Genomic DNA, 26,025 nt, shown 5'->3' with positions numbered 1-26,025 from the left:
GTTATGGTTCAATTGTGTTCCCACAGAGGGTATGTTGCAGTCCTAACCCACCAGTAGCACAGAATGTAACCTTATTTGGAAATGGGGTCTTTGCAGATGTAATTAGATAAGATTAAGTCATACTGGAGTAGGGTGGACCCTTCATCCAATATGACTGGGGTTCTTATAAGAAGAGGAGAAACACACGCACAGGAGAATTACATGTGACAACACAGGCAGAGATTGGATGTGGCTGAAAGCCAGGGAACACCAGTGATGGACAGCCACCACCAGAAGCTGGGAAGATACAAAGAAGGATTTTACTCAGAGTCTCCAGGGAGCATGGCCCTGCCAACACCTTGATTCCAGACTTTTAGCCTCCAGAACAGTGAGATGATAGATTTCTATTGCTTTAAGTCATTTAGAACGTGGTATTCTATTATAGCTGCCCCAGGACACTAATTCACCTGGCTATACTTTTTCACTTTGCACCTGATCTTGCAGCCAATTTAAAACGTTAGTCTGGCTTTCTTCTGCTCCCCTGACATTTTCCAATGTCCTAAACTTAATAAACAAAATTAGTATTTTATATTAGGATCTGATAAACTCTATGAGTATATTAAGCAGCATTATCTATTCGTAAATCCTCCAGGATCTTAAGTCAATATTAGAAAACATGGGATAGATTTTACACTTCACCTAATATTATAATAAATTGAGGATATGACTTTGTATTTATGCATAATTATAAATACAGTAACAATCCATTCATTATTCATAAAAAAAACACACCAAAAAACCCAAAATCAGTATTTTAGTATTACTTTATGTCAGACCCAATTAAAATGAAAAATCGGTTGAATACAATTTCATATATGCCAAATCACTTAAAATGGTATAACAACAATCGTTTTGTTTTTCTAAATATAGGACCTTAATTTTTGCTTTTTAATGTGTTTTGGTTTTAAACATGTTTTTTTGAATAATTTTAGTACTTTATGCCTAGTTCCCCAACCACAAAATAATTTGAAGTTATATGCTAATTAGTAAATGTCCCAGTTTACTCTAGATTGATGCAATGCACTTCTGACTTTAGAGAGGAGACAGTTTTGCTGTTTTCTTCTCCGTCTGCTTTCTCTCTCCTTCCTTTCTTTGTTTTAGACCCATGTAAATCTTTCATTCTCTCTTTCATGTTTCACATGATCAGGATTGACTGACAGTTGCCCCAGGTAGTAAAGCATTGCAGTCTGTGGATGAAAGAAATACAAACTATCTCTCTTTACCTCATCTTTACATATAAATCCTGCCTGAAGTGCTTTTTTTTTTTTCTATGATACGCGGGCCTCTCACTGTCGTGGCCTCTCCCGTTGCGGAGCACAGGCTCCGGACGCGCAGGCTCAGCGGCCATGGCTCACGGGCCCAGCCGCTCCGCGGCACGTGGGATCCTCCCGGACCGGGGCACGAACCCACATCGCCCGCATCGGCAGGCGGACTCTCAACCACTGCGCCACCAGGGAAGCCCTGATGTACATTTTTGATATAACCCCTTTAGATGTCATGGCAAGTCCTGCCTCATGTTCCCAGGCCTGCTGTCCTCCTGTTTCTACAAAATTCTAGTTAGTATATCATTGTTTCGGTGTGAAATGATGTCATAACTCCAAACAGGTTTTGGCAACATCCACCCAATATCCCAGGTTTTCTTGTTTTGTGAATTATAGATCTCCACTTCTGCAGAGAAACATTCAGACCACTTACTGTGAGGGATTTCCCTGGGGGTCCAGTTTTTAAGACTCCAAGCTTCCACTGCAAGGGTTCTGGGTTCGATCCCTGGTCGGGCAGGGAACTAAGATCCCACAAGCCATGCCGTGGTAAGGTGAGTCTAATATAGATCGCCATTTATTGGAATGCATAATTTAGGATATGTTTTTGCAGATACTTTTATCCTGGAAATTCAGTTATGGGAAGACTCGTCTGCCAATGTGATGATGAACCTGCAAGTGTTATTATAAAAGAACTTTTCTAGTTGATCTTAAAAACCAACATCTCCATAGGTAATAAATCTCCCAATTAAATGGCTACTTCTTCCTCACTCATTTCATCATCTGGGACAAAACACATTAAATACATCGTACAATTATTACCAACACTTGTTAACTACTTCTCTTCATACGAAACTTGTTAGAAGGAATTTTATCTAAATATATATATGTAATCTTAGCAGTTTAACGCAACTTACGTATATTTTCTTGCAGCTTCTGTGGGTCAGAAGCCTGGGCTTAGCTGGGTCATCTGCTCAGGGGCTCACCAGGCTGCAGTCGAGGTGTTAGATAGGGCTGCAGTCTCATCTGAAGGCTGGACTGGTGAAGAATCCACATGCAAGCTCATTCAGGCTGTTGGCCCTCATGGCTGTGTAACTGAGGGTCCCAGGATTTTGCTGGCTCTTGGTAGAGGCCACTCTCATGTCCTACAGGCTGCCTGAAGCTCCTTCCCAGCCAGTCTTCTCTGTCCAGGCTGCAAAGAGCCTTTCTTCTCAGGGAAGGTCCTGCCTCTCTTTGAAGAGCTTTCGCCTGATCAAGTCAGGCCCACAAAAGGTAGTCCCACTGTAACTCAAAATCAACTCATTTGGGATCTTAATGACACCTGCAGAATCCCTTCACTGTTGCCATATAATGTCACCTAATCACAGGAGTGACATACCATTATCACAGGTTGGGCCACTCAGGAAGAAGGGGTATATATATATATATACATATACACATGTAATTGTGGAGCCACTCTAGAAATTTGCTACTACAGGAAGTCTCTTAAAACACCCACCCCATACCTGCTACACACTCCAACCACACAAACAAACAAAAGAGCTCCTAAATATAAGTTTTGATTGTGAAAGTTTCAAATTAAATATAAAATGTTTCTCCTTGGGGCAAACATCTACACTTTGAATTACTAGGGCTGTTCATATGTAAAGGGAAGAAAACATCTCTTGCTCTAGTTTGAGCTGCCTAGTTGCATCAATTATTTGTTCTGTGCCTGGTCATCTAGACCCGGCTGAAGTGCTCATGGCAGAATGAAGTCATTTTTCATTGGCTCCGGTGCTCCATGAGCTAATGTCTGCACTGGAAAAAAAAAAAAATCAATAATGTAGAAGTGGAAGGCAGGGGGATTTGAAATGCCATATATTCTATGGCATTTAACAGGTAATTCCATCACAAGCCAAAAACAAAAAAACAAATGAAATATCTTACAACATTAAAAATGTAAGGCCATCACCATGTCTGCCTTCTCTCTCTCTTCCTTCCTTCCTTTCTTTGTACTGTGACCTTGAGGCATGGGCCTTTCCTGACTATAGAGATAAACACACACCCTGTCAGGAGAATCCTTCTGACCTCACCCTACAGGCGGGGAGGCGACTGCCTATTTCTCCCAGGTAGTGCTGCCTCTCTGACACCCAGTTATTCCAGGACTACTGGGGAACTCTCAGGATTCCCACAAGAAGAGCCTGTTGGACGCTTAAGGTTGACATGGACCTCTGTGAACACACAGGATCAGGATGCAGTTTTGCGATTCCTTTGGGAATGCAAGGAACAGACCCTTAGGACTCTCCCGCCCCTCCGCATTGCTGGTGAGCGTTAAAGTAAGCTGTGAAATTGCTGTCAACTGGCCCACCACTGTCATTCTCTAAGCTGTTAAATCAGAAAGCGACATTCTTCTTAGTACCATAAAATCTGGAATAATTTGATTCTGTTTAGGATGTGTTAACAGATTGAATCTTTGCACTGGGAAAACTCAGGTTCCACTCGGCCAGAGTGCTGGCCCCTCTCGCTTTTTGAAAGGAACACGGTCTTCAGAGTAAATCATTCTAAAATGATTTCGTCTAACACGCAGGAGGACATGGTAACGGAAGCTTCGCAGAGGTGTCGGGTTGCTTGGGCCAAAGTGGACCCACATGTGATCATGGCGGCAGATCACTTGTAGGATTGTTTACGCCTCGGCTTTGACCATCTCCCTTTTTCATTCCTCGTCTAAGCACTTTCTACCTTCCTTACTGGCTTGTGTACATGACCCTTGCCTAACAGTGATGACCAAGCGTTACTAAGCAGATTTAGGCCATGGCCTCCAGGTAATTAAATTCTAAAGCAGACAACAGTGCACACAGAAGCACCGGGAGTGAACAAACGCAGTCTCCACCGAAAGATGAAATATCATCAGCAGTGACATTATATACAGGCTTTCTTCCGGAAGTCGTGACACAGGAGAGTGACTGGAAGAAAAAAACACAGCATCATTACTTTGCAGGGGAGATGTGGGTAGAGAAATCCCTTCGTGCAAAAGGAAGAGATGTGACAGACCTAGGAGTAAGAGAGCGCTAAGGTACGGGGGGCAAGGTATACCTGTTAATATTATAGTTCCCACCTGGAGCCCATTAAAGGAAATGGGGCATTAACCCAGGTGGAAGGAATTCCTCCTTCCACCAGGATGCCTGCAGCAAACTGGGATTGGTGCAAACAGCTTGATGGTGGTGTGATTCTTGACAGTGCAGGTCTGCAAACAAACCTGTGTGGGTGTGGGAAGCCGTATCTGTCATTTGCAGAGATGTCAACGCCAGAATTTCTTTTCATTTATTTCTTGCAAAAAAATTGGATAATCCCAAGGTGCTATTAAAAAGCTGTCCAATTATTTGTTTATAATATTTTCATCCCCCTTTCCTCTTTGAAATATTGAAGTGGCCAAATCGATGTTTCTTAAGTAGGGTATTTTATGGTCTTTAAACAGAATTGTCTTTCCAAAAAGATGCTGCAGAGGTTCTTATCGAGGAACCATACAATCCTCATAGTGTTAAGAATGGAATAATTTTTAAACCAATGTCCCTAGGGGCAAATGCTCTTCCTACTTGGTCTTATCTGACTTACCTGTTGGATAAATAAGTATTTCCTTAGAGAAGCTGAGGAAGTGACTTTTGCTAATGAGACCTTGTATAAAGAATCAAGGCAGCCCAAACCTACCCAACTTCTAAAGTCAAGAATAACAGAAAGTATAATTATGTACGAAGTTACTCCTGTAGACCAAAGAAAAATGAACATGAAGGAAAAAAGTACCTTCCCCTGCTGTGCACTGGCTGATAGTAAATGCGAAATCAATGCTGAATAAATGGGTAGATGTCCATCTGGCCATCCTTCCATTCATCCAGCTCCATTGTCATTGTGTTAACTAAGCCCAAATATGAGAGACGGAAGAAAAAAAACTCTGAGCTTTTTCACCATTTAAGAGCATTTAATGCAAATTAACTTTTTGACCAAGTGAATAATTATCGTCACTTTTTTTATTTCTGAAGGCTACAAAAGCTTAACTCTGAAATTTTTAAGGCATTTTGAGATTAAAACAATGTTCAGAGGGCAGTTCTTGTTATCTATTTTTCATCTAATCTTGCCCTCCAACTGAGTATAATGAAACTGATTAAATATGTAATTTTTTTAATTTGAGGAATTAAACTTGAGTGGAGAGAAAGGAGAAGAAAATTTCCTCAAGATAGGTGATTTTTTTCTTTAACTAGAAAGTATGTGTCAAGCATTGTTATCATGTGTGGCTAAAATATTGAGAATTATCTATAATTAGTAAAAGTTGCTTACAATGATCCTGAGTTAAGACCAGTATAAGTTGGTTTTCACACCACCAGAACAGATATGAGGTTTTTATGCCCTCAATTTTCATTTATTTGTGTTAATGATAAAAATTTCAATAATTGTCTAAATATTCAAAATCTCATAAAAAACGAAATCCTTGGGGCTTCCCTGGTGGCGCAGTGGTTGAGAGTCCGCCTGCCGACGCGGGGGACACGGGTTCGTACCCCGGTCCGGGAGGATTGGGCCCGTGAGCCATGGCCGCTGAGCCCGCGCGTCCGGAGTCTGTGCTCCACAACGGGAGAGGCCACAACGGTGAGAGGACCGCGTACCGCAAAAAAAAAAAAAAAAAAAAAAACGAAATCCTTACCTATAGTATTGGAAGTGATCTCAAAGATTAATTATCAGTGTAGGCATTTAATTTAGGTCCTCATTGATATAATCAATTAATTTTAAAAATCTGACCTTGACCATAGCTAAAGAACACTGGTTCAAAGTGAAAGACAGCCCCATCGGCAGAGACCTTGACTTGTCCTTGGTAAACTGGGTCTTTAAAAGGCAGTCTTTACAATGCACTGTTGCTCTTTGAGTTAAACTTTAATTTTATATTTTAAATTAGAAATTGTATTGCTTACATAATATTGGTTTTTTGGTTTTTTGGTTTTTTATTGTGGGCAGCATTAATTTCTCTCTTCATGGATTGGATAAGAGCCAGTGGTCCTGGTCTTCATTGAATTTCTGACCTGTGCTGATTCACCTGCAGCTTGTCTTTAGGACCCTCTAACTTTCAAAGCTGGGGTTCCTTAACCGGTACCTCTGGGTTCCTCAGATTCTGGGGCCTTCCTGCCTTGAGCACCAGGTGTGCCAGGGACACGAGGGCCCGGGCCCAGTGCCAGGTCTTCTTTCCCTGGCTGAGCTGTGACCCCTCACCCAGTTTTAGTGACTGGGCTTTTGACATCTTCTCTTGTGACCTGTGATCCAGTCTTCTCTACAGTGTCTGAGTTGTATCCCATCTTCTCTGATATGTTCTCATCCCAGGAGTCAGAGGGCCATCACTGTGCCCTGTGGGTGGTGCCCACTCCTTCCGGTCATCTCCAGACACCGACCTGTTGCCCCCCTGGTTTTCTCTCTCTCTTGGTGTCTGATTGGGACCCTCACCTTGGCCTTCATGGTTGGAGGATGTACACCTGGTGTTGGGACCAAGCTGGCCCTCAACTACTTGAATCCTAGTTAGGGGAATTTTGTCAGGACTCCTAATTTGTCTTCTGCCTGAGTAAGAACTGCACTGGGACGCCATGTGGGTCACAAATCGGCACCCACAGAAATTTCGGGAGCCACACTGGAAAGTCAGCGCTGAAGCCAGCAGGCCGAGGGCCCTGGAATCTGCATCGTTAGTGTGAGGCATGTTTAGTGGCTGAATACCCCAGCTTTTCATCTCAGGTAACGAGTCACAATGCGAGCCTGTTCCCCCCACCACAGACATTTAAGGACATGTATCATGCCTGCCCAGTGGAGACCACATGGGACTTACCTGCCCCTTGAATATTTGGTTCCTTCTGTCAGACTCCCGATTTCATGGCCTTGGAAGTCCTCAGCTCTCCCCACAATTTCTGTTTATTAATTTTGAGCTTATGCTCACGAAGTCCTGTGTACTCTCAGGCAGACTGTGTTTCTCACGCTGTCAGATACAAAGTCGGCTCCTTCTCCAGACTGTGTTTAAAAACAGCAAGGCACAGCAAGTATCGTGTGAGTTTAGAAGACGCCATGAAGGTTCCATGGTCACCGGGAAGGTTTATGGGCAGTTTCCCGCCATCTCCCTACCTTCTCTCTCCCGCCCCTTTATCTTTTCACTCTTTCTCAGTAGGCTCCCAGCGAAAATCCTACCCATATCTCATCTGGAGCCTTTCTTCCTTGACACCCCTCCCCATATCCAGGTGCAGAGGACAGGTAAAGGGGAAGCGTGTCAGCTCCCATCTCAAGCTCTGTTCAGGACACGCTCCAGGGAATACCTGCCTCCATCCCAGAGGAGTATTAGGGAATAGAAGTGTATGCACCTTATTACATACTTATAATGCCTTTTGTTTTTAATACTCACTTCTGTTGTAATATATTTGCATCTAAATTATCTTCCTTTGGTGTAAGCGTGTGTGTCTCTGTGTGTGTGTGTGTGTGTGTGTGTGTGTGTGTCTTGAGGGGGGTGTATAGCATGTGGTATAAGAAATAGGTGTGTTCATCCACCTAAAAAGCCAAGTTGGCAAAGGTCAAGAATTGCATTCTCTATAGTAGTTTTCCATTTCTAAGAAGTTTTTTTTTGGGGGGGGGAATTACAGACTACTATTTTAGGATATATTTTATGTATAAGGAGTAATAACATAAGCACACCAACTTACCTACCAGCCAAGTCACACAGCAGAGCTGCACAGGTGTTCTAAAGGCCCTCCTTTTCACCCCCACCCCAAACCCACGCCCTCTTTCCAAAGTATTCACTACCCTGAATTTTGTTTTTATTATTTCCTTGCTTTCTTTTATAATGTCACCATATTTTATTCCCTAGATGGCATAGCTTAATTTTCTATGCTTTTGAACTTTAGGTAAATGGATCTATGTATATTCTCTTAAGCTTCTCTTTTAAAAATTTTGTTCAACATTTTTTAAATTAATGATTCATCCATGTTCAGGCACACAGCTGAAGTCCCTTCATCTTTGCCACTATATACAGTTTTTCATTATCTGCCTGAATTTAAGGTAATCTTGTGGATTAGCATTTGGGGGATGTCTGGTCTTTTGCTCTTATAAGTGGTGCTGCTACGTCTGTCCCTGCATCCCTGTGCACGTCCCCTCGAGCCTGAACCAAGAACTGTGTCCAGGACAGGGCTTCCCAATCGTGGCAACCATAGAAAATGACATTCTGTCTATGGCACGTTGGAAAAATCAAGGTTACTTGCTACCATGGGCGCCAACCGAGCAGGGCAAAGCCGCCCACACTGCCTCAGGGGTGGAGGAGGTCTATGTCGTGGTATATGTGTAACCTAGTCATGGCCCATGGGCTGGGAAGCTGAAGTTGCTGATTCACAGGGTACTGGAATCTTCAATCCTGCTACACTTTTCCAGATTGCTCGCCAAAGTGTTTTGCAGAGCTCAGAGCTTCATTACACTTGATCCAGTTTGCGGCATTGCACAAACACATGTGAACTGAACTGTTCCCCAGTGTTCCTTCCCTGGCTCCAACACAACGCATCACCCTCTAAGGAACGTTTAATCCTACACGTCTGTGAGCCACGGCCCCGGTCTTCCCCACTTTGGTCAGGACACCCTCCCTCCCAGAACTGCCCTCATTTCCTTCTCTGCCGGGTGAATGCTCATTCATCTTTCAAGGTCCAGTTGAAAAGTGTAGACTTTCCCTTCCCCATCCGTTCCTCAAAGACTGGGTAAGGGTTTCTCCCTCTAGATCTCAGAGGCACAGAGACTTGGGAACGATGACCTGGCTTGAGAGGGTCAGAAACACCCCACAGAGGAGAGGGGGGACTGGCCCTTGGAAGGTAGGAGATGGTTGCCTGGTGGAGGAGGTTTGGACAGACCTTCCTGGGAGAAGGCACTGGATATGGAAAAGCTGCAGATATAGAAAGGCATGGAATGTTCTGAAAGGCTGGCATTGTGGATAGAGAGGCAGAAGATGAAGCTAAAATGTGGGATGTGTCAGATTGAAAATTTTATCCTAACAAATGGAAAGGGATTTCAGATGCATGAACAGATTTGAGCCAAAGGGGAGACACAGCTCAGTTTGGGGATATGCTGCGTTCCAGTTTCCTGTGGTAGGTTTGATAGTCGGTTGGAACTTCTTCTTTGAGACCAAAGAGAAAGGTTTGGATCAATAACAGAGACCTCAGATTGGCTTTGAAGCTATAGAAGTGGATGAGATCATGCCTGAAGAAAGCATGCGAAAGTCTAGCTCCAAATAGCTTGGAAATACCATATGCTAACACATATATATGGAATCTAAAAAAAAAAAAAAGGTTCTCATGAACCTAGAGTCAGGACAGGAATAAAGACACAGACGTAGAGAATGCACTTGAGGACACGGGGAGGGGGAAGGGGAAGCTGGGACGAAGTGAGAGAGTGGCATGGACATACATACGCTACCGAATGTAAAATAGATAGCTAGTGGGAAGCAGCCGCATAGCACAGGGAGATCAGCTCGGTGCTCTGTGACCACCTAGAGGGGTGGGAGGGAGGGAGACGCAAGAGGGAGGGGATATGGGGATATAGGTATATGTATAACAGATTCACTTTGTTGTAAAGCAGAAACTAACACACCATTGTAAAGCAATTATACTCCAATTAAGATGTTAAAAAATAAATAGCTTGGAATCTCAGCCACTAGTTCATAATTAGTGTAATGTAATGATTTGGGAAAATGACAGAATAATTTTCTTATTCCACTGAGTAGAGAGCTCTCTTTTTTCTTCCAAATTAATGTTGCAAAATTACAGAAGTTCTTTGCATAGATTTTTCTCAGCCATCTCAGTCCACACCTAATAGGACCAGGCACAGTATAAATTTTACCACTGGGGGTGAGAAGGTAATTTAGACTCTGTGTTCCTGCCTGGTGACTGTCAGAGAAGGGCTGCCAGCTTTGCCAACTGGGTCGTTGTTTTGTAATTTAGATACAGTAAATCTAAGGTAAGTAATTACCTTCTAGAAACTTGAATTGTCTCCTTAGCAGAATGATGAGAGTTAGAATTAAGCTGTGGGGTTAGAGGAGAGCTTAGAAAAGATACCCAGAGGACTCTATTAATTGCACTCTCGTTTTAAGTGGAATGTGGTTTTTATTCACAGAAAACTCCACTGGTAAATTTCCTAAAAGCACCAGCTTATGCTTTGGAGTACTTAAAGGAGTGTTTTGTTTCATTTTGTTTTTCAGTAAGGCAGTAGAGCTATCATCCAGCCCTCTGCTTTATGTGTGGCCAGTCTGACAGAGGCAGGGAGCTTGCTCATTTTAGACAAAACTTGGGTAAGGTTTATAATCTATAAGCCAAACATAGCAATAAAATAAGAATACCGAATTCTCACATAACGCATCCTGCGCGCCAGGCACTGTCCAGGCCTTCTGCATAGATAAGCTCACTGCATGGCCCCTGGCCTGTGAGCTGCGCCCCGGGGTGAAGGAGACACCGATGTGATGTGAGTGACCTGGAGACAGGAGTCTAACCTGGATCATCGGGCTCCAGGGTCCTCACACGGAACCATGTGTTCTGCTTGAGCACCTACAGTGTGTCAGGCACAGACACCGGTGAGATCACAGTGAATAAGACAGGCCAGGTCCCCCCGCACCTGACTACCTGGAATTTATATGCCGAGGGTGAGGATGCAGGAATATGGTTTAAAATACTTTGGGATAAAAGAATGTTGCATATAATTTATGACTAGGATGTTTAAGCTGGCTAACATATCCTTTTTGGAGAAAAAATAAGCCATTAGTTGAATCTGATAAACCGAGTTAATTAAAATCTCCTTTTCAGGCATACACTAGCCAAGAAGGCTTGTTTTCTTCTTTTCATTCCCTTTTACTATATAAATGCGATACTGAGTTCCCAGTGCCAAGACCAATTTAATTTATTTGCTCATTTATGGGTTAAAAGAAAGAACTTTTGACACATATTAGTTGTCTGCTACTTTGGAGTCACAACTGGCTGAATTGATGAACTTTGTATCATGATCTGTTGCTATGGCAACATGGGGCTTGGTGAGTGGAAGAGGATATTTCATCATTACCTCACTGATAATGCTCAGAACAGTACCAGAGGCAGACACAAAGTGCTTCCTTTTACTCTGCAGTAACTCTGGGTCTGTGAGACAAACATGAAAACTGTCTCTTGGATCCAACAGCAGAGACTCAAATACAGTCAAATGCACAATTGGAAGTAAAGGAATTCAGCTTCTCTGATTAGTGGCCTTGGTGTCCTCAGTGAATCTCCAGCCCTGTCACAGGCAACAATGGTCAGAATTGCCTGTCCCGTTCACAGGTTTAATTTCTGTACTGGATTCAGCACATGGCAAGTTGAATAATAAACATCCCTTTAAAATACAACAGAACTTAGAAAAGTAGTAAGAGGAGAACAGAGTCAAGATAAAAGAATTAACCGTCCAGGGCTTTCCAATAATGCTTCATTTTTATATCACGTTTCCCTGAACTAGCCCTCTCTGTGTTTCATGGTGTGACTTCTTCCCTCTCTTAAAACAAAAATTTTCTCTGTATCCGGTATGTTACAGCTCCACCCTCTTAAGTGTTTTATTGCACCTTAGAGGAAATATATATTTATTCTGTGTTTTGGAAGTGCTTCGGTCTACTATACTCAAGAAGAATTGATTTCTCGGCCTTTGTTCAGGGTTCTCAAGTTCATTAGAGTTGATGCCGCTACACGCATAGGACCATAAGACATGATGGCTTTTTTCTTTAATTATTGTTTCATTGTTGAAGCTTTAATGAATTGCAGAAGGCTGTCTGATCGTATACAAGTACGAAAATCAAAAATTATTACTTTTATTTATAGCAGTAGTAAATGTTATATGGAGCTGATCATATTTCTTTTCCTTCCCTCTCCTTCTCCCTCCTTCCTTTCTGCCTTCCCTCTTTCCAAAAAAAAAATTATTTTCATGAACCCTCGAAATTTCGGTGAAACTAAAATTCTAGACATCCTCCAAAAAGAACTTCATTATAATCAATGACCTGTCCCTCAACTACTGGAAAGCTCATTCCTGAGCCCTCATTTAGTTCTAACTGTCCCCCAAAGATCACCAGGGTTGCCAGCGTAAAGGTTGTGAGCAAGGCTTCCGCTATTTGAAGTATTTTATAATGTTTATGAAAATGCATCAGTTTTCCACAATACTACATGTTCTATATCATCTCCTGCTGCATTTCTAGCCCAGTATCATATGTGTAGGGGATTAAGTGAAATACACGACAGTGTTTGATCATACCAGGCTGTTACTAAGATGAATCTTACGTTGCAATCATACAAGGTAAAAAGAAAATTGTCTAACGTAGTTTATAATGCCTTTGCATTAGAATTTGAGTCATGATATCTTAGGGAAATGTGGAAAAATAATTTGCAGTCCAGTTTTGAAATGGCTTTGAGCAAATTATCTGGGTGACAAAATCTTCTTACTCTTGACATGGAGTCCCTCCGATAGCCTGCTCAGGCTGCCTGAACAAAGATAACAGAGTACTGCAGATTGGGTGGGTTAAACAACAGAAGTTGATTATTCACAGTTCTGGAGGCTAGAAGTTCGAGATCAAGGTGTTGGCAGGGTTTATTTCTTCTGAGACCTCTCCCCTTCGGGCATCTTCCAGATGTATCCTCACATGTTGGGTGCACAAGTCTATGTCTTAATTTCCTCTTCGTATAAGGACACCAGTCATATTAGATTAGGAACCAGCCGCATGACTTCATTTTACCTTAATTACCTCTTTAAGGGCCCTATCTCCAAATACAGTCACATTCTGAGGTATTATGAATTAAAACTTAAACATAAGAATTTTGATGGGGTACAATCCAGCCCATAATAATCCATATTTTATTATAAGGTATATTTCGTACCAAATGAAACATTGCTATATTTGAACATCCCTATCAAGATGCAGAATGGAATCTTGTTTAAACTATTGAATCCATGTTAATTAGCAAACTGATTGCTGAAATTCAGAGAAAGACCAGCTATTTTCCCCCAAAGTCAAAAATAGAGTGAATTTTCAACCACTAATAACTGAATTACATCCATTAGAGTTTATATTACATACAGCTTACACCACATAAAGCAATTAATGGTTAGAGAGTCATTTTTACTTTAAAAGTTTTTTGTTTAAACCAATCTTTTGTCACCTTAAATCCTCTTTTTTTAAAAAAATAACTGAAATAGAATATTCTAGGCGTTTTTCATCCATTTATTCTCATGTTTGCTTCCTGAACTTGAGGAAATGAGAGTCCCTAGCCTGGTAGAGAAGTCAGATCTGTCCTGGCACCACTTATATATTAGTTACGTGTGTAGGGAATTCTGTGATAAGATAAGCATTCCCGTAAATCATAGCTTAATCTTTGTGTTGAATAACCACTACTGCTTAATACACTGTTTTATCAGACCACCTGATCTTTTAAGAAACTTATCAGCCATACTATTACTGATGCACCATTATAAGGATTGTATATTATACTTTCCATATTTTCAGAACAAAAATACCTTCAAAAATTTAGAAACCAGCACTTGATTGAGATGCAGAGGACCTAAATTACGGCCCAATTGTCTGATCTTTGGAACTCAACCTTTCTGGGCTTTGCTTTCCTCACCTGCAAAATTCAAAAATATTGTTGTAGGTTCCTTCCAACTCTAACGTCCTACGACTGTTTGAAATTTTAGTTTAGAAATCATAATAATGGTAGATGATTTGCAATTAGAGTGCCCATACCAATGGGATCTCTCTCGTATTCTCCCCCAAGGACTTATCTTGGATTCCGAAAATTGACTGAATTAGGAAAATAAAAGTGGTCTGTAGTTTTCTATTTGTACATCAAGTTTACATCTATGCTTCTCTTTCCTTGTTAGTTTAATTTTGGTATAAATACATCAGTGGTTTTTTTTTTTTTCTTGTTTGCTTTGGCTTTCATATATTTTGGGTTTTTTTGTCGCTAACATTTTTTGAATGCTTTTTTTTTAACATCTTTATTGGGGTATAATTGCTTTACAATGGTGTGTTAGTTTCTGCTTCATAACAAAGTAAATCAGTTATACATATATCCCCATATACCTTCCCTCTGCGTCTCCCTCCTTCCCACCCTCCCTATCCCACCCCTCTAGGTGGTCACAAAGCACCGAGCTGATCTCCCCGTGCTGTGCGGCTGCTTCCCACTAGCTATCTATTTTACATTCGGTAGTGTATGTATGTCCATGCCGCTCTCTCGCTTATATGTTGATTATCCAGGCTGTGAATGGTGAACAGTCACGTTGCCCTCACCAGTTCTGTCTGGGAGGGCAGTCAAGGTCATTGGTTTTCTCAGAAAAGTGATACAGAAGCTCTACTCCAAAAAAGTAGGGACAAGCTTAACCTCTAATTAAAGGAAAACTCTACAAAGCAAATGAACAAAAACAGAAAGAATCTTCTTTAGTGGTTGTGCTTTATGGCAGTCCATCAGGTTCTGATATAAGCTGACGATAACTGCATTCACTCTCACAGGACATCTGTCATTTGCCAGTGGGCAGATTACCAGCGGGTGACACCAGGTGGCCAGGTGAGGGGTTAGGGGCCAGGTTCTAATGTCAGGGCTACACTCACTGGCTGGACAGCCATGAGCCTTCAGTTGACCTTTGAGGACCTGCATCGTCTTACCTGCAGTAGGAGCTCTAGTGCAAGGGCTCTCAAACATGTGTGGAGATGGAACCTTTTGTTCAGCTACTCTCAGCCCTTCCTGCTGGAACCCTTTCTTCATTGGAAATCATATGGCTAAATGTGTGAAATGCAGTGAAATGAAGCTTGCCATGCTGTGGGTTATGAAGCTGTTGCCTGTTTTGGGGAGTGGTGGGCACCTGACTCTTGAGGGCAGTACTGGGCCACCTCTCTACACCTCTAAGCTGTCCAATACCACAGCCATAACCTGATGAGACCACGGCACACCCGAAACGTGGGTCATCTGAACTGAACCCTCATTTCAAAGACTTAGTAGAAAAAAAAGAATGCAAAATAGCTCAATCATTTTATACTGATTACAGATTGGAAGATTGTACACTATTTTGGATACATCAGGTTAAATAAAAATTTGTAATTAAATTTAATTCACCTGCTCTTTTTTTTTTTTCTTTTTTAAATGTGGCTGCTAGAAAAATTTTCAGTTACTTGCATGGATGGCGCTACAGTTCCATTGGATGATGCTGGTCTAGACTCACTCTGTGGGCTCTCGCCTCCAGCCATCAGTGCTCGAAAGTTTCGTGGGGATTCTAGTCATTGTTGCTTCCTCAGGTCCCATGTTCAAGTCGCTCTGTTCCCATGAAATGCGTTAGGAATGTGTCCTGGCAGGTTTCTTTACTACCACACTTTGCTCTAAGAACATTTTTTCATTGAAACCAAAATATTTTTTTCTGCAGAAAAACATGCATTTTTGTTTGTTTGGCTTTGTTCTCTTTTTTTTAATTAATTTATTTATTTTGGCTGTGTTGGGTCTTCGGTGCTGAGTGCGGGCTTTCTCTTGTTGCGGCAAGTGCGCTTCTCATTAAGGTGGCTTCTGTCTCTTTTTTTAAAAACATCTTTATTGGAGTATAATTGCTTTACAATGGTGTGTTAGTTCCTGCTGTATAACAAAGTGAATCAGCTATACGTACACATATATCCCCATATCCCCTCCCTCTTGCGTCTCCTTCCCACCCTCCCTATCCCACCCTTCTAGGTGGTCACAGAGCACAGAGCTGATCTCCGTGTGCTATGCGGCTGCTTCCCACTAGCTAGCTATTTCACGTTCGGTAGTGTATATATATCCATGAGGTGACTTCTCTTGTTTCAGAGCCCAGGATCTAGGCGTGTGGGCTTCAGTAGTTGTGGCGTGTGGGCTTCAGTAGTTGTGGCTCACGGGCTCTAGAGCATAGGCTCAGTAGTTGTGGCTCACGGGCTTAGTTGCTCCGCAGCATGTGGGATCTTCCTGGACCAGGGCTCAAACCCACGTCCCCTGCATTGGCCGGTGGATTCTTAACCACTGCGCCACCAGGGAAGCCCTGGTTTTGTTCTCATTTTACTTACTCTTCCCCTAAGGTGCTTGGTAGCTCATTAGCTATAGGACGTGCACATATTTTGCTGTGGGTTGGAGGTCGTGGAGCAAACTTCAGTGTTTCATGGATCAGTTCTTGTGGTTGGAATTTTGGGGGGGGATTTCTTCATGTCCTTGTCAAGTAACCCTCCAGTCTTCTGATAAGTTTTATGTAAATATTTCTTCCCCAGAAGTCATTTTTTAACTTGGATTTATTCCTGTTTCATGTGACAGTGTTCCAGCTTTACCTTAGTATACCATTGTGTTTATGACTTTTGCTTTTTCCTTTGGTCATTTTCCTAATGGCTCAGAATACTGAGGTTGAAATGAATACCTCTCTTATTACGATAATCCAGTTTTGCCTCTGTGTTTTCCACCTGCCGTCAGATGTGCCCCTGGTCTTCCATGACTTTCCTAGTCACCAGCAAAAATCAATATTAGGAATTGTTTGGACGTACAGTCTGAGGATTTGAGCCCAGAGGAGTTCTCATATCCCTGGCAAGCGCTTCAGGGAAGCCCTTCATTTGCTCAGGGTCCGGTCTGGTGACGGAGCCTTTTGCGTGGCTGTTGTTTTGGGGGGTGGTTGTCCCTTTCTCTTATTCCCAGAGATGCTGCCTTTTAAGCGAACAAGCAAACATGTCTGTTCATCCAGACATGTTTGATCTGGCCCTGCATGCCTCACTCTTCAGAGGGATGGTGTAAGGGAACACGGACGTCAGCCACCGTCTTTGCCCGTCTGTGCCTGGATTGTGGGAAGGAATGCGGTCCTGGTAACCAGGAGACCCCGGCGCTTTCTGAAGCAGCTGCTGACAGTGTTTGTCCTCCACGTGGGCAGCTTCCGATGGATCAGGACGTTGCCTTCCTTCTAACTACCTCCCAACTGGTTACGCTTCATGACTTCCGGAAGAGTTCATGGAATAAAAAGAGTATGCAAACAATCTAAATATAACTACCCTTTCCTAGGTGTCACACTGGCTTTTTAATTAATGTTTATGTGGGGCCCATCGTTTCTTTCTCTTGTTCGTTCACATTGACGTGAACCTCCATTTCATGTCTGACTCCCTTACGGGATTTTGAAAGTACAGTTCATAGGAAATATATATCAGTTCTTCTACTCTCTGAAACTCAGTTTTCTCATCTGTAAAGTGGGAATACTCATGCATGTATTTGTTACATCCTCACCAGCTTGCTGAGATGATTAAATGAGATGTGGATATAATAAGGCTGACAGATTTAACAAATAAAAATATGGGATGCCTACTTTAATTTGAATTTCAGGTAAACCATGAATAATATTGAATTGGATGTACTAATAGTAAAAAAATTAATGGTTTATCTAAAATTCAAATTTAAGTGGCATGTGCTTTATTGAATCTGCCAACCCCCTAAAGTATAAGCCTGCTTCCTGTTCTGCTGAAATTAGGCAAATGTAAGTTCTTCAGCACAATGTTTACATTTTCCTGTAATTACAACTATTCATGTCTTTCAAGTGACAACCATACTATCAGCTTTCATCAGCCTGAAAAATCTTGCAGTAGCTCTCTTTCACGAGTAGCTGTGGTTTTCGATTTTAGAGATAAACTACAAATATCTGACCCTCAAATGTGTGTCCACAACGTAATTAGCATTTCACATTCTCACAAAAAGGTGAATATTATGAGAATTGGGGCCAAGGCAGTGCCAGCCCCATGGTCTTGCTGTCAGCTCCGATTCTGCACTTCCAGAAGCACGCTCTCCTCCTCCCTCCTTGGGGAAGTGATCTGCAATTGACAGGAAGTGCCAATTTTCTCTTTCCTTTCTGATCTCAAAATTTTACAGACTGATTGAGAAGGTTTTCTGTAATTTCTAGCATTGATTTTTTTCCCTTCCACTGACTTTGATTAGAGTATTGAGTTTCAGGTGTATATGGTTTTATTTTTCTATGGTGAATTTTCAGAGCTGATATTTTCTCAGCTGAAACCAATGAAAATGACTTTCCTCATTCATATTTAGTTTATGACACTTTTAGTTGAAATATTTGGGAATTGGGGAAATACTGTTACTTGTTTCACCTTCACACGGACTGATCTGACTGATATCGTACCTCTCATTAAATGTTGCAATGCAAAAATATTAATCAGGAGTCTTTTTGGCAAATGTGTAAGTGTTAATGACATTCCCATAACAGTTGCCCTCCTTCCTGCCTTCTTCCCTCCTGTCTATGTTCCTTCCTTCCTTCCCTCACTCGTTAGTTCAGTCTCTCATCCAGCATATATTTATTGATCGCCATAGGCCACGGCGGTGGCCGCTCTGTAGACATCAGAGGACAAAACTGATAGTGTCTGCCCTCACGGAGCTTAATAACGGCAAAGCCTAGAAGCCACAAGCAACTAAATTAGTAGTTAAACTGTGGCAGATATTATAAAGCAAAGACAACAAAACGTAAAAGCACTCTGAGGGACCTCCCCGAGTCCTGTTGTTCTGTCCTCTCATATGAAGTGGATCTTTGTTCCTTGGTTTCTTAGGAGCCAGGCTCTGACTTTCTGCCTCTGAAAGAAAAAGAAAACAAACCAAAAAAACCGGCTTTGCCACGTTCTCGCTCTGTTTCCAAACCAAACTTGGGTCCATTCGCCCGCATGCAGTAAAGCTGATTTACTGACACCAGCTTGGGCTCGGGCCTCACGTGGCCCACGGGTGACTTGGTACCGTGTAGACACCTGATGCAGAGGGTCCGAGGCAGGAGAGGGGTGTGGTCGTGCATGCGTCCAGATGCTCGCGCCAGAGACAGTGAGTGGCGTGGGGTGAGTGTTCTGGGGGCGTCCAGGTGAGGAAGGTGTTCTACGCTACGGTGACAGTGTGCGCACAGTGTGGCCAAGGTGCAGGCTGAGGAAAGGCAGGCGTCGAGGGGACAGAAGGAGGCTCCTGGGGTCCAGATGCGCCGGTCCTGCTGCTGCCAACAGAACGGGGGACTTCACGAGGCCCCTCACGTGATCGGGTGGCTCCGGGTGAAGAAGACCCAGCAGAGGCGTAGATGGTGGGCGAACACCTAAGTCCCCGCTAAGTACCCTTCTCTGAAACGCTAAGAGGTCCTCTAGTTTGGTTAGATCCTAGTCAGCTGGAAAGTCAGATACAAGGCGTGCAGAAATACACACTGAGAAGTTCTGATCAATGATGGTTAGTTCTTTTTAAACAAATGAGTAAAAAAGATCTTTGAAAATTTGTTTCTTCCCCCCGCACAATTGCTTAAGAATTCAAAGTGCGTATGAGCATATTGACGTTTGAATTGTTACTGATTTGGTTTCTCAGAGTAATAATCCATCAGCAAAATAAATAATAAACAGCCAGGAGTCTCTGTGCACCTGTTGAATAGGATTTAGTTCTCTCACCCATGTTGCCCATGAAAATAGCGTGGTGACCGTCAAAAGATGACAGTTCGCCACCTGGACTCCAGCCTCCTCAGCCCCTCCTCACCTCCACCCCTGCATTGCTTTAAAATGTTCTGTATTATCCCAAGAGTCTCTCTTTTTTTTTTTTTTTTTTTTTTTTTTTTTGCGGTACGCGGGCCTCTCACTGATGTGGCCCGTTGCGGAGCACAGGCTCCGGACGCGCAGGCTCAGCGGCCATGGCTCACGGGCCCAGCAGCCCTGCGGCATGTGGGATCTTCCCGGACCGGGGCACGAACCCTTGTACCCTGCATTGGCAGGCAGACTCTCAACCACTGCGCCACCAGGGAAGCCCAAGAGTCTCTCTTTTTAAAATTTTTATTGGAGTAGAGTTGATTTACAATGTTGCGATAGTTTCAGGTCTACAGCAAAATGAATCAGTTATACGTATACATATATCTGCTCTTTTTTTTTTAGACTCTTTTCCCATATAGGCCGTTACAGAGTATTAAGTAGAGTTCCCTGTGCTCTACAGCAGGTTCTCATTAGTTATCTATTTTATATAGAGTAGTGCGTTTATTCCCAAGAGTCTCTACTTAAGACTTATCAGAGCCTCGCAGCTCACTGGATGGTGGCAGGCCCCGGCTCCTAACTTCTGTTTTGGACCGCGTCCTATTGTTGGGATGTCCCATAGGGCAGCAAAGGCTCCGTGCCTGTCACTGGTCCACAGGAGGCTGGCACTTCCGTCTGCTGATGGAGACCTCCTCTCAGGGTGTTGGGGCTGAGACACTACGCGGAGGTCACCTCCCCTGAAGCTGCCACCTGTTCCCATCCCTGCCTTGGTGCCGGGCTCATCTTTGATGCTTTGCCCCATGCAGGCAGGAAGACCCAAACATCGCTGGGTTGAATTTCCCGCCAGCTGGAAATTGTGGTCTCCAAGTCAAAATTAGATTGACTTACACAGTAAATACATACAAATTGTTTCGAACACTTTAAGTGTGAGCATTTGTTAAAATGCTCTCTCCCCGCTTCTCTCTCCCCCCTCCCTCTCCCCATCTCTCCCTCTCTCTCTGTCCCCACCCACTCCCTTGCTGTGTGCTCACAAACACACACTCTTCCCTTAAAGATGGCCCAGCAATCCCACTACTGGGCATATACCCTGAGAAAACCATAATTCAAAAAGAGTCATGTACCACAATGTTCATTGCAGTTCTATTTACAAGAGCCAGGACATGGAAACAACCTAAGTGTCCATCGACAGATGAATGGATAAAGAAGATGTGGCACATATATACAATGGAATATTACTCAGCCATAAAAAGAAACGAAAGTGAGTTATTTGTAGTGAGGTGGATGGACCTGGAGTCTGTCATACAGAGTGAAGTAAGGCAGAAGGAGAAAAACAAATACCGTATGCTAACACATATACATGGAATCTAAGAAAAAAGAAAAAAAGGTCATGAAGAACCTGGAGCAAGACGGGAATAACGACGCAGACCTACGAGGGAACGGACTTGGGGACACAGGGAGGGGGAAGGGTAAGCTGGGACAAAGGGAGAGAGTGGCATGGACATGTATACACTACCAAACGTAAAATAGATAGCTAGTGGGAAGCAGCCACATAGCACAGGGAGATCAGCTCGGTGCTTTGTGACCACCTGGAGGAGTGGGATAGGGAGGGTGGGAGGAAGGGAGACACAAGAGGGAAGAGATATGGGAACATATGTATACGTATAGCTGATTCACTTTGTTACACAGCAGAAACTAACACACCATTGTAAAGCAATTATACTCCAATAAAGATGTTAAAAAAAAAAAAAAGACAGGTACTACGTTTTAATCTTCCCAGTATACATAGTAATCCTGTTTGTGCTTGAACATTCTCAAAAGTGACATGTTTAACCAGCTAACCTAAAATAAAATTAAGCAGTGGCTCACTAATACTGCATACTTTAGTATATGCATAATTTTATGCACGATTACATGCATAGTGCTTTAGCAGTCAGTTCATAATCAATAAATGTTCATGGAGATGTTTCAGATATACGTTTCTTAATGAACTCAGGATAATATATATCCACCTAGGTATTTTCTCTCTAACTGTAAACATCCTTCATCTCTAAAGACTCTCCTAGGAATGAAAAACTGGAAAGGTATTTTCTGTCCAAATCTTCTGTGAGATTAGCAGATGCATCTGAAGCCTTGAAGCCAGAGGTTCTTGATTTTATTTCCTGTTTTAGACGACTTGATAGCCTCATTATCTGTGTTTACAGAATAAGAATTACAGTGTTTTGAAAATCAGATCCCCTTGGGTTATATAAAGTCAGTGCCTTCAGGGTGGTTTGAGGAACTTGTGGACGGCTTTCAGAAGTGCTTCTAGAGGGTTGGGTCTCATTCCCTGGACTTGAACGCTGGCCTTGGGGGCCTCACCACAGCGCACCGAGGACAACAGCACGTTTCAGGTCTGGGTCCCAGGCCTGGGGGTTGGCTGTACCATGCCCCTCCCTGGTGGAGAGGACCCTTCTCTGTGCCCATCACAGCCACTCTGGAGAGTCTTTGTGGTCCCAGGGACACTAGGACACTTGTCCTCGGGCAGTGCTCATAGCCAAAATAAATGAGCTTAAGCGCGTGGTGAGCAGAAAACCTCGATTGGGGAGGGGACCGGGTCAGAAATGGATGTTCATTAGTACAGGAGAGAAGCCGTGGAGCTGAGACCCAGAAGAGCATCCCAAAGAACAAGCTTGGGGGGGAGAGAGAGGAAGGAGGGGATCGGATCTAGACAGAAAGGCAGAGAAGGATGTACTTCCAGGGCAGGAGGGAAGCAGGTGGTCCTCTGCTCCCTGCATATCTGGAGCTGTCCATCATGTGGGGTCTTCTGTGCTGGGGCAGCAGGGGCAGCTCCTCTGTCTCTCACTGAGAATCCAGGGAGTCCTCTCACCTGATGTTCTCCAGGGGATGGTGCAAAGCTGGCTGCGCTGAGCCGCAGGGAGCTTTCCTGTGCTCTCGGTCTCTAGACTTGCTTCGGGACCAGGCACCTAGTAGCCGAGGGGTTCTTGTCCTTGGCTGTATGTCCGCACTGCCGAGAGCTGGTAGAATACTGGCGCCTGGTCCCACATACAGCGGGGCTAATTGAACAGGTCCAGGGTAGGGCCCTGGCATCAGCAGATGACCCTACGTGCAGCCAGGCTGGAGAACCCCCGTGGCTCAGCTGGTGAGACCCGTGGACCTCACTTTCTTCCTCCCCTGTCGCCTCCGCAGATTACGGCACCATTAAAAAAGTGCGGGCGCCCCTGACTGAGACCTCGGGCAGCTGTTTGCTGGAAGAGATGGAGCTCTTCCCCGAGAGGCGGCCGGAGCCCATCAGAAGCCTGCAGATCCTCCACAGCCAGAGCGTCCTGTTCGTGGGTCTGCGGGAGCACGTGGCCAAGATCCCACTGAAGAGGTGCCAGTTCCACCACACGCGCAGGTAGGGCAGCCCCAGGGGACCGTCCGGCGTGCTGACGCCCCTTGTCGAGGCGCCACCAAGAGAGAGGGCGCAGGAGCCCCGAGGGCTTTCAGATTTCCCGTGGTTGAATGGGATGAGGACCGTAGCATCCTTGTGAATCCTGCATCCCAGGATGCAGGGAGTTCCGATGCAAACCAGGTTGTTGTGATGACAGTAACACATCAGTATCTGTGGAGGAGGAGCCACTGTGTAACATCTGTAAGCAGATGTCAGGATTAAAATAAAATTTTCAGTGCGTTATAACATTCAGTGATGATACTGATATTTGGTGTTCCTGAATTCATCTGCTACAACTATGTATGTGTATACACACACACATACACACACACACACACACACACACACATTTTTTTTTCAACCCGGCCACTAAAGTATTTTAAACCTCACTTTCTCATCTAACACATGTGAATTGCTATAGAATCAAATGGGAAAATATATGTAATGTAAAATGCAAATGGGCAAAATGGGTATTCTTATGTAGAAGGGAGGTTTTTATGTTTAATAAAACTCGTTACAATATTCCTTTCTAGATGATTTTAGAGAATGAGGTATATAATGTGATGCCTCCTTTGGTATCAGAGTGTTGAGAAATAAGTAACGTTAGGGACCTCCCAGCTGATAATGATGCTGCCTGTTGTGATGAATAATAACAAATAGTGCCACTGATGAACAACTGTCTTCTATATAACACCTTTTCCCTCAATTTAACCAATGGCTGCTTGAAATTTGTCCTCATTTGTGTTCCCCGCAGGACTAGCCTAGGGCAGGAATTATTCTAGCCCAGCTGCTGATGGTTCAGTGGGCGACAGGGAGGGTTGGGGTCTCGTTAACAGGAGTGTCACAAGTTAAATGAAGCTGGGAGGGCACCGGTCCTCCGGCTCCAGCCCAGCGCGCTCTGGGGGGACATGACAGGGGATAACAGGCAGGAAAACAGGCCTGTGCCATACACAGGTATTTCTCGTGCTGAAATGGGAGTTTCTGGTTTGCAAAGCACAAGGCAATTCACCTTTTCCCTGGTGCTCTGCTAGCTCAGCAACTTGTAGGTGCAACTTAGGCAACTAGATCCTGCATCAGGTCCGGAGGCCAGGCATCATCTGCCCACTCCTGTCTCCTAGGCAGCTGCACTTGAAGTTCAACCACGAATCCACAGGCATCAACCACCCCCAGGCCCAGCCGCCCAGCAGGAGTTGGCAGTTCCCCCTTTTTCTTGCAAGGAGAATAAGGCCCTTCCTTGCCTGTCGTTGTCAGGCTCCTGGGAGGACAAGATTTTACAGTTCTATCTAGAGCTGAATCTCCCAGCTGTTTGCTTGTCCACTCGCTCAGAGAAAAGCAGTGAGAGATGATAACTTTATTGTGAACTGATAGACTGTGTGGCTGTGTGCTCACACCCAGGGTGGGTGAGTTTGTATTTGACCCTTAAATATTCCATTAGAGAAAAGAAAATCTAAAGATTTCAACCCAAGAGTTTCTCTGGATTTCTCCCAATGTTTCTCTGCCATCTTCCTCCTATAGAAAGATAGGAAGACCTCCCTAACACTCATTGCAGGAAAAGAATCCATTTTTAAGGAACTGGTATCTACATGACCAGATCTCTTTTGAAAAAATTACGGAGAAAGATAGTGTGGTTTTTTTTTTCTGCACAAAAACAATTTTAACTTTCAAGAAATATGCCTAAAGGAGTACACGGCATAGGGACAGGATAACAATTGAGTAACAATAAATACTCATTTCTTTGTTAAACATATTTTTCATAGTACAATGTGAGTAATTTTGTTATCAGGAAATCATTTTATAAATGAATTTTGAAGTGTTTAGAAGAGAAATTGAGCTTCACTAAATTACCTGTCTCCTTCAAAATCATATTCACATGGTTCATTTTTCTGAATATCTGTTTTTCAGAGGCAGTGCAGTTTGACATCAATCAAAATGCTTATAAATGATAACAGTTGATACAATTTCCCAAGATTCTTGTACATGTCTGGCACTGTGCTAGATCTTATCCCCACTTTCCTTCGTCATTACACCCTGACAGTAAAGTCAAATATCATCTCTGTGTTTCAGATGAGGAAATGGTGCCTGGGGCTTCTGGCATCCTGCCCAAAGTCACATGGCTCGTGCGGTGTGAAACCCAGATTCAGAGCGGGACTCTCTGACCCCAAGGCCCAGACTTTATCCTCGGTGCCCTGTGTTGCCCCTGGTGCAGTGAGGACACCATGCTCAGTGGTCAGATGTCGGCAGGGACGAGCCGTTCGATGGCATTTTTCACGGTGGTCTTGCGAGCCGGAGCTCGTTAGTAGCGGGACAGGCTGAGCTCAGGTGTACTGACGAGCACCCCTAGCTGCTTCCCATCGGTGTCTCCTTATGCTGCCTGCCACCAGGCTGGGGTGAGGAGACCAAACAGAGGTTTTGTACCCCTGGGTTACTGTAAACTGAGTCTCCATTCTCGAGCTGTTCTAGAGGTGACCCTGGACCCAGGAGGGGCTGAAAACAGGGCACGCCTGCGCCATCCACACTGAGTCACACATTGAAACTTGGAGCCAACGGCACAGTGTTTTTAACTTCCCGTAGCTGTTTTCCCCGGAAAGCTGTTTGGAAGGAACAAGATTTTAAAAATATATTTCAGTTGAGTTTGACCTCAAAAGCTAAGCAAAAAGATTTTGTTTTGATCTTAACCTTTTTTTTTTTTGCACAACCCAGTTAAGAAATAGCATGGAAAAACTATGCAAATAATAAAGCAACTCATCCGGCTAGATGGTGACTTCTGGGGATGTAGAGTG

At 43.6% G+C, this 26,025-nt stretch overlaps 1 protein-coding gene across 9 annotated transcripts in view; it reads left to right on the top strand.

Annotated features, from left to right (window-relative positions):
- SEMA5A (semaphorin 5A) overlaps positions 1–26,025 on the top strand; it is a 491,583-nt gene that overhangs the window by 363,575 nt on the left and 101,983 nt on the right. For all 9 annotated transcript variants that reach the window (XR_010840079.1, XM_067030787.1, XM_067030788.1 and 6 more), the window contains one exon: positions 23,002–23,209. Coding sequence is in view for 8 of the 9 variants with exons in the window: in XM_067030787.1 (XP_066886888.1) it covers positions 23,002–23,209 (208 nt within the window). In the remaining variant the exon portion in view is untranslated. The remainder of the gene's footprint in view (positions 1–23,001; positions 23,210–26,025) is intronic.

The sequence above is a fragment of the Kogia breviceps genome, chromosome 4 (assembly GCF_026419965.1).
Source record: "Kogia breviceps isolate mKogBre1 chromosome 4, mKogBre1 haplotype 1, whole genome shotgun sequence".
NCBI classification, from domain to species: Eukaryota; Metazoa; Chordata; class Mammalia; order Artiodactyla; family Physeteridae; genus Kogia; species Kogia breviceps.
Note: the sequence above shows the minus strand (reverse complement) of the source record. Positions and strands in the feature narration are given on the sequence as shown.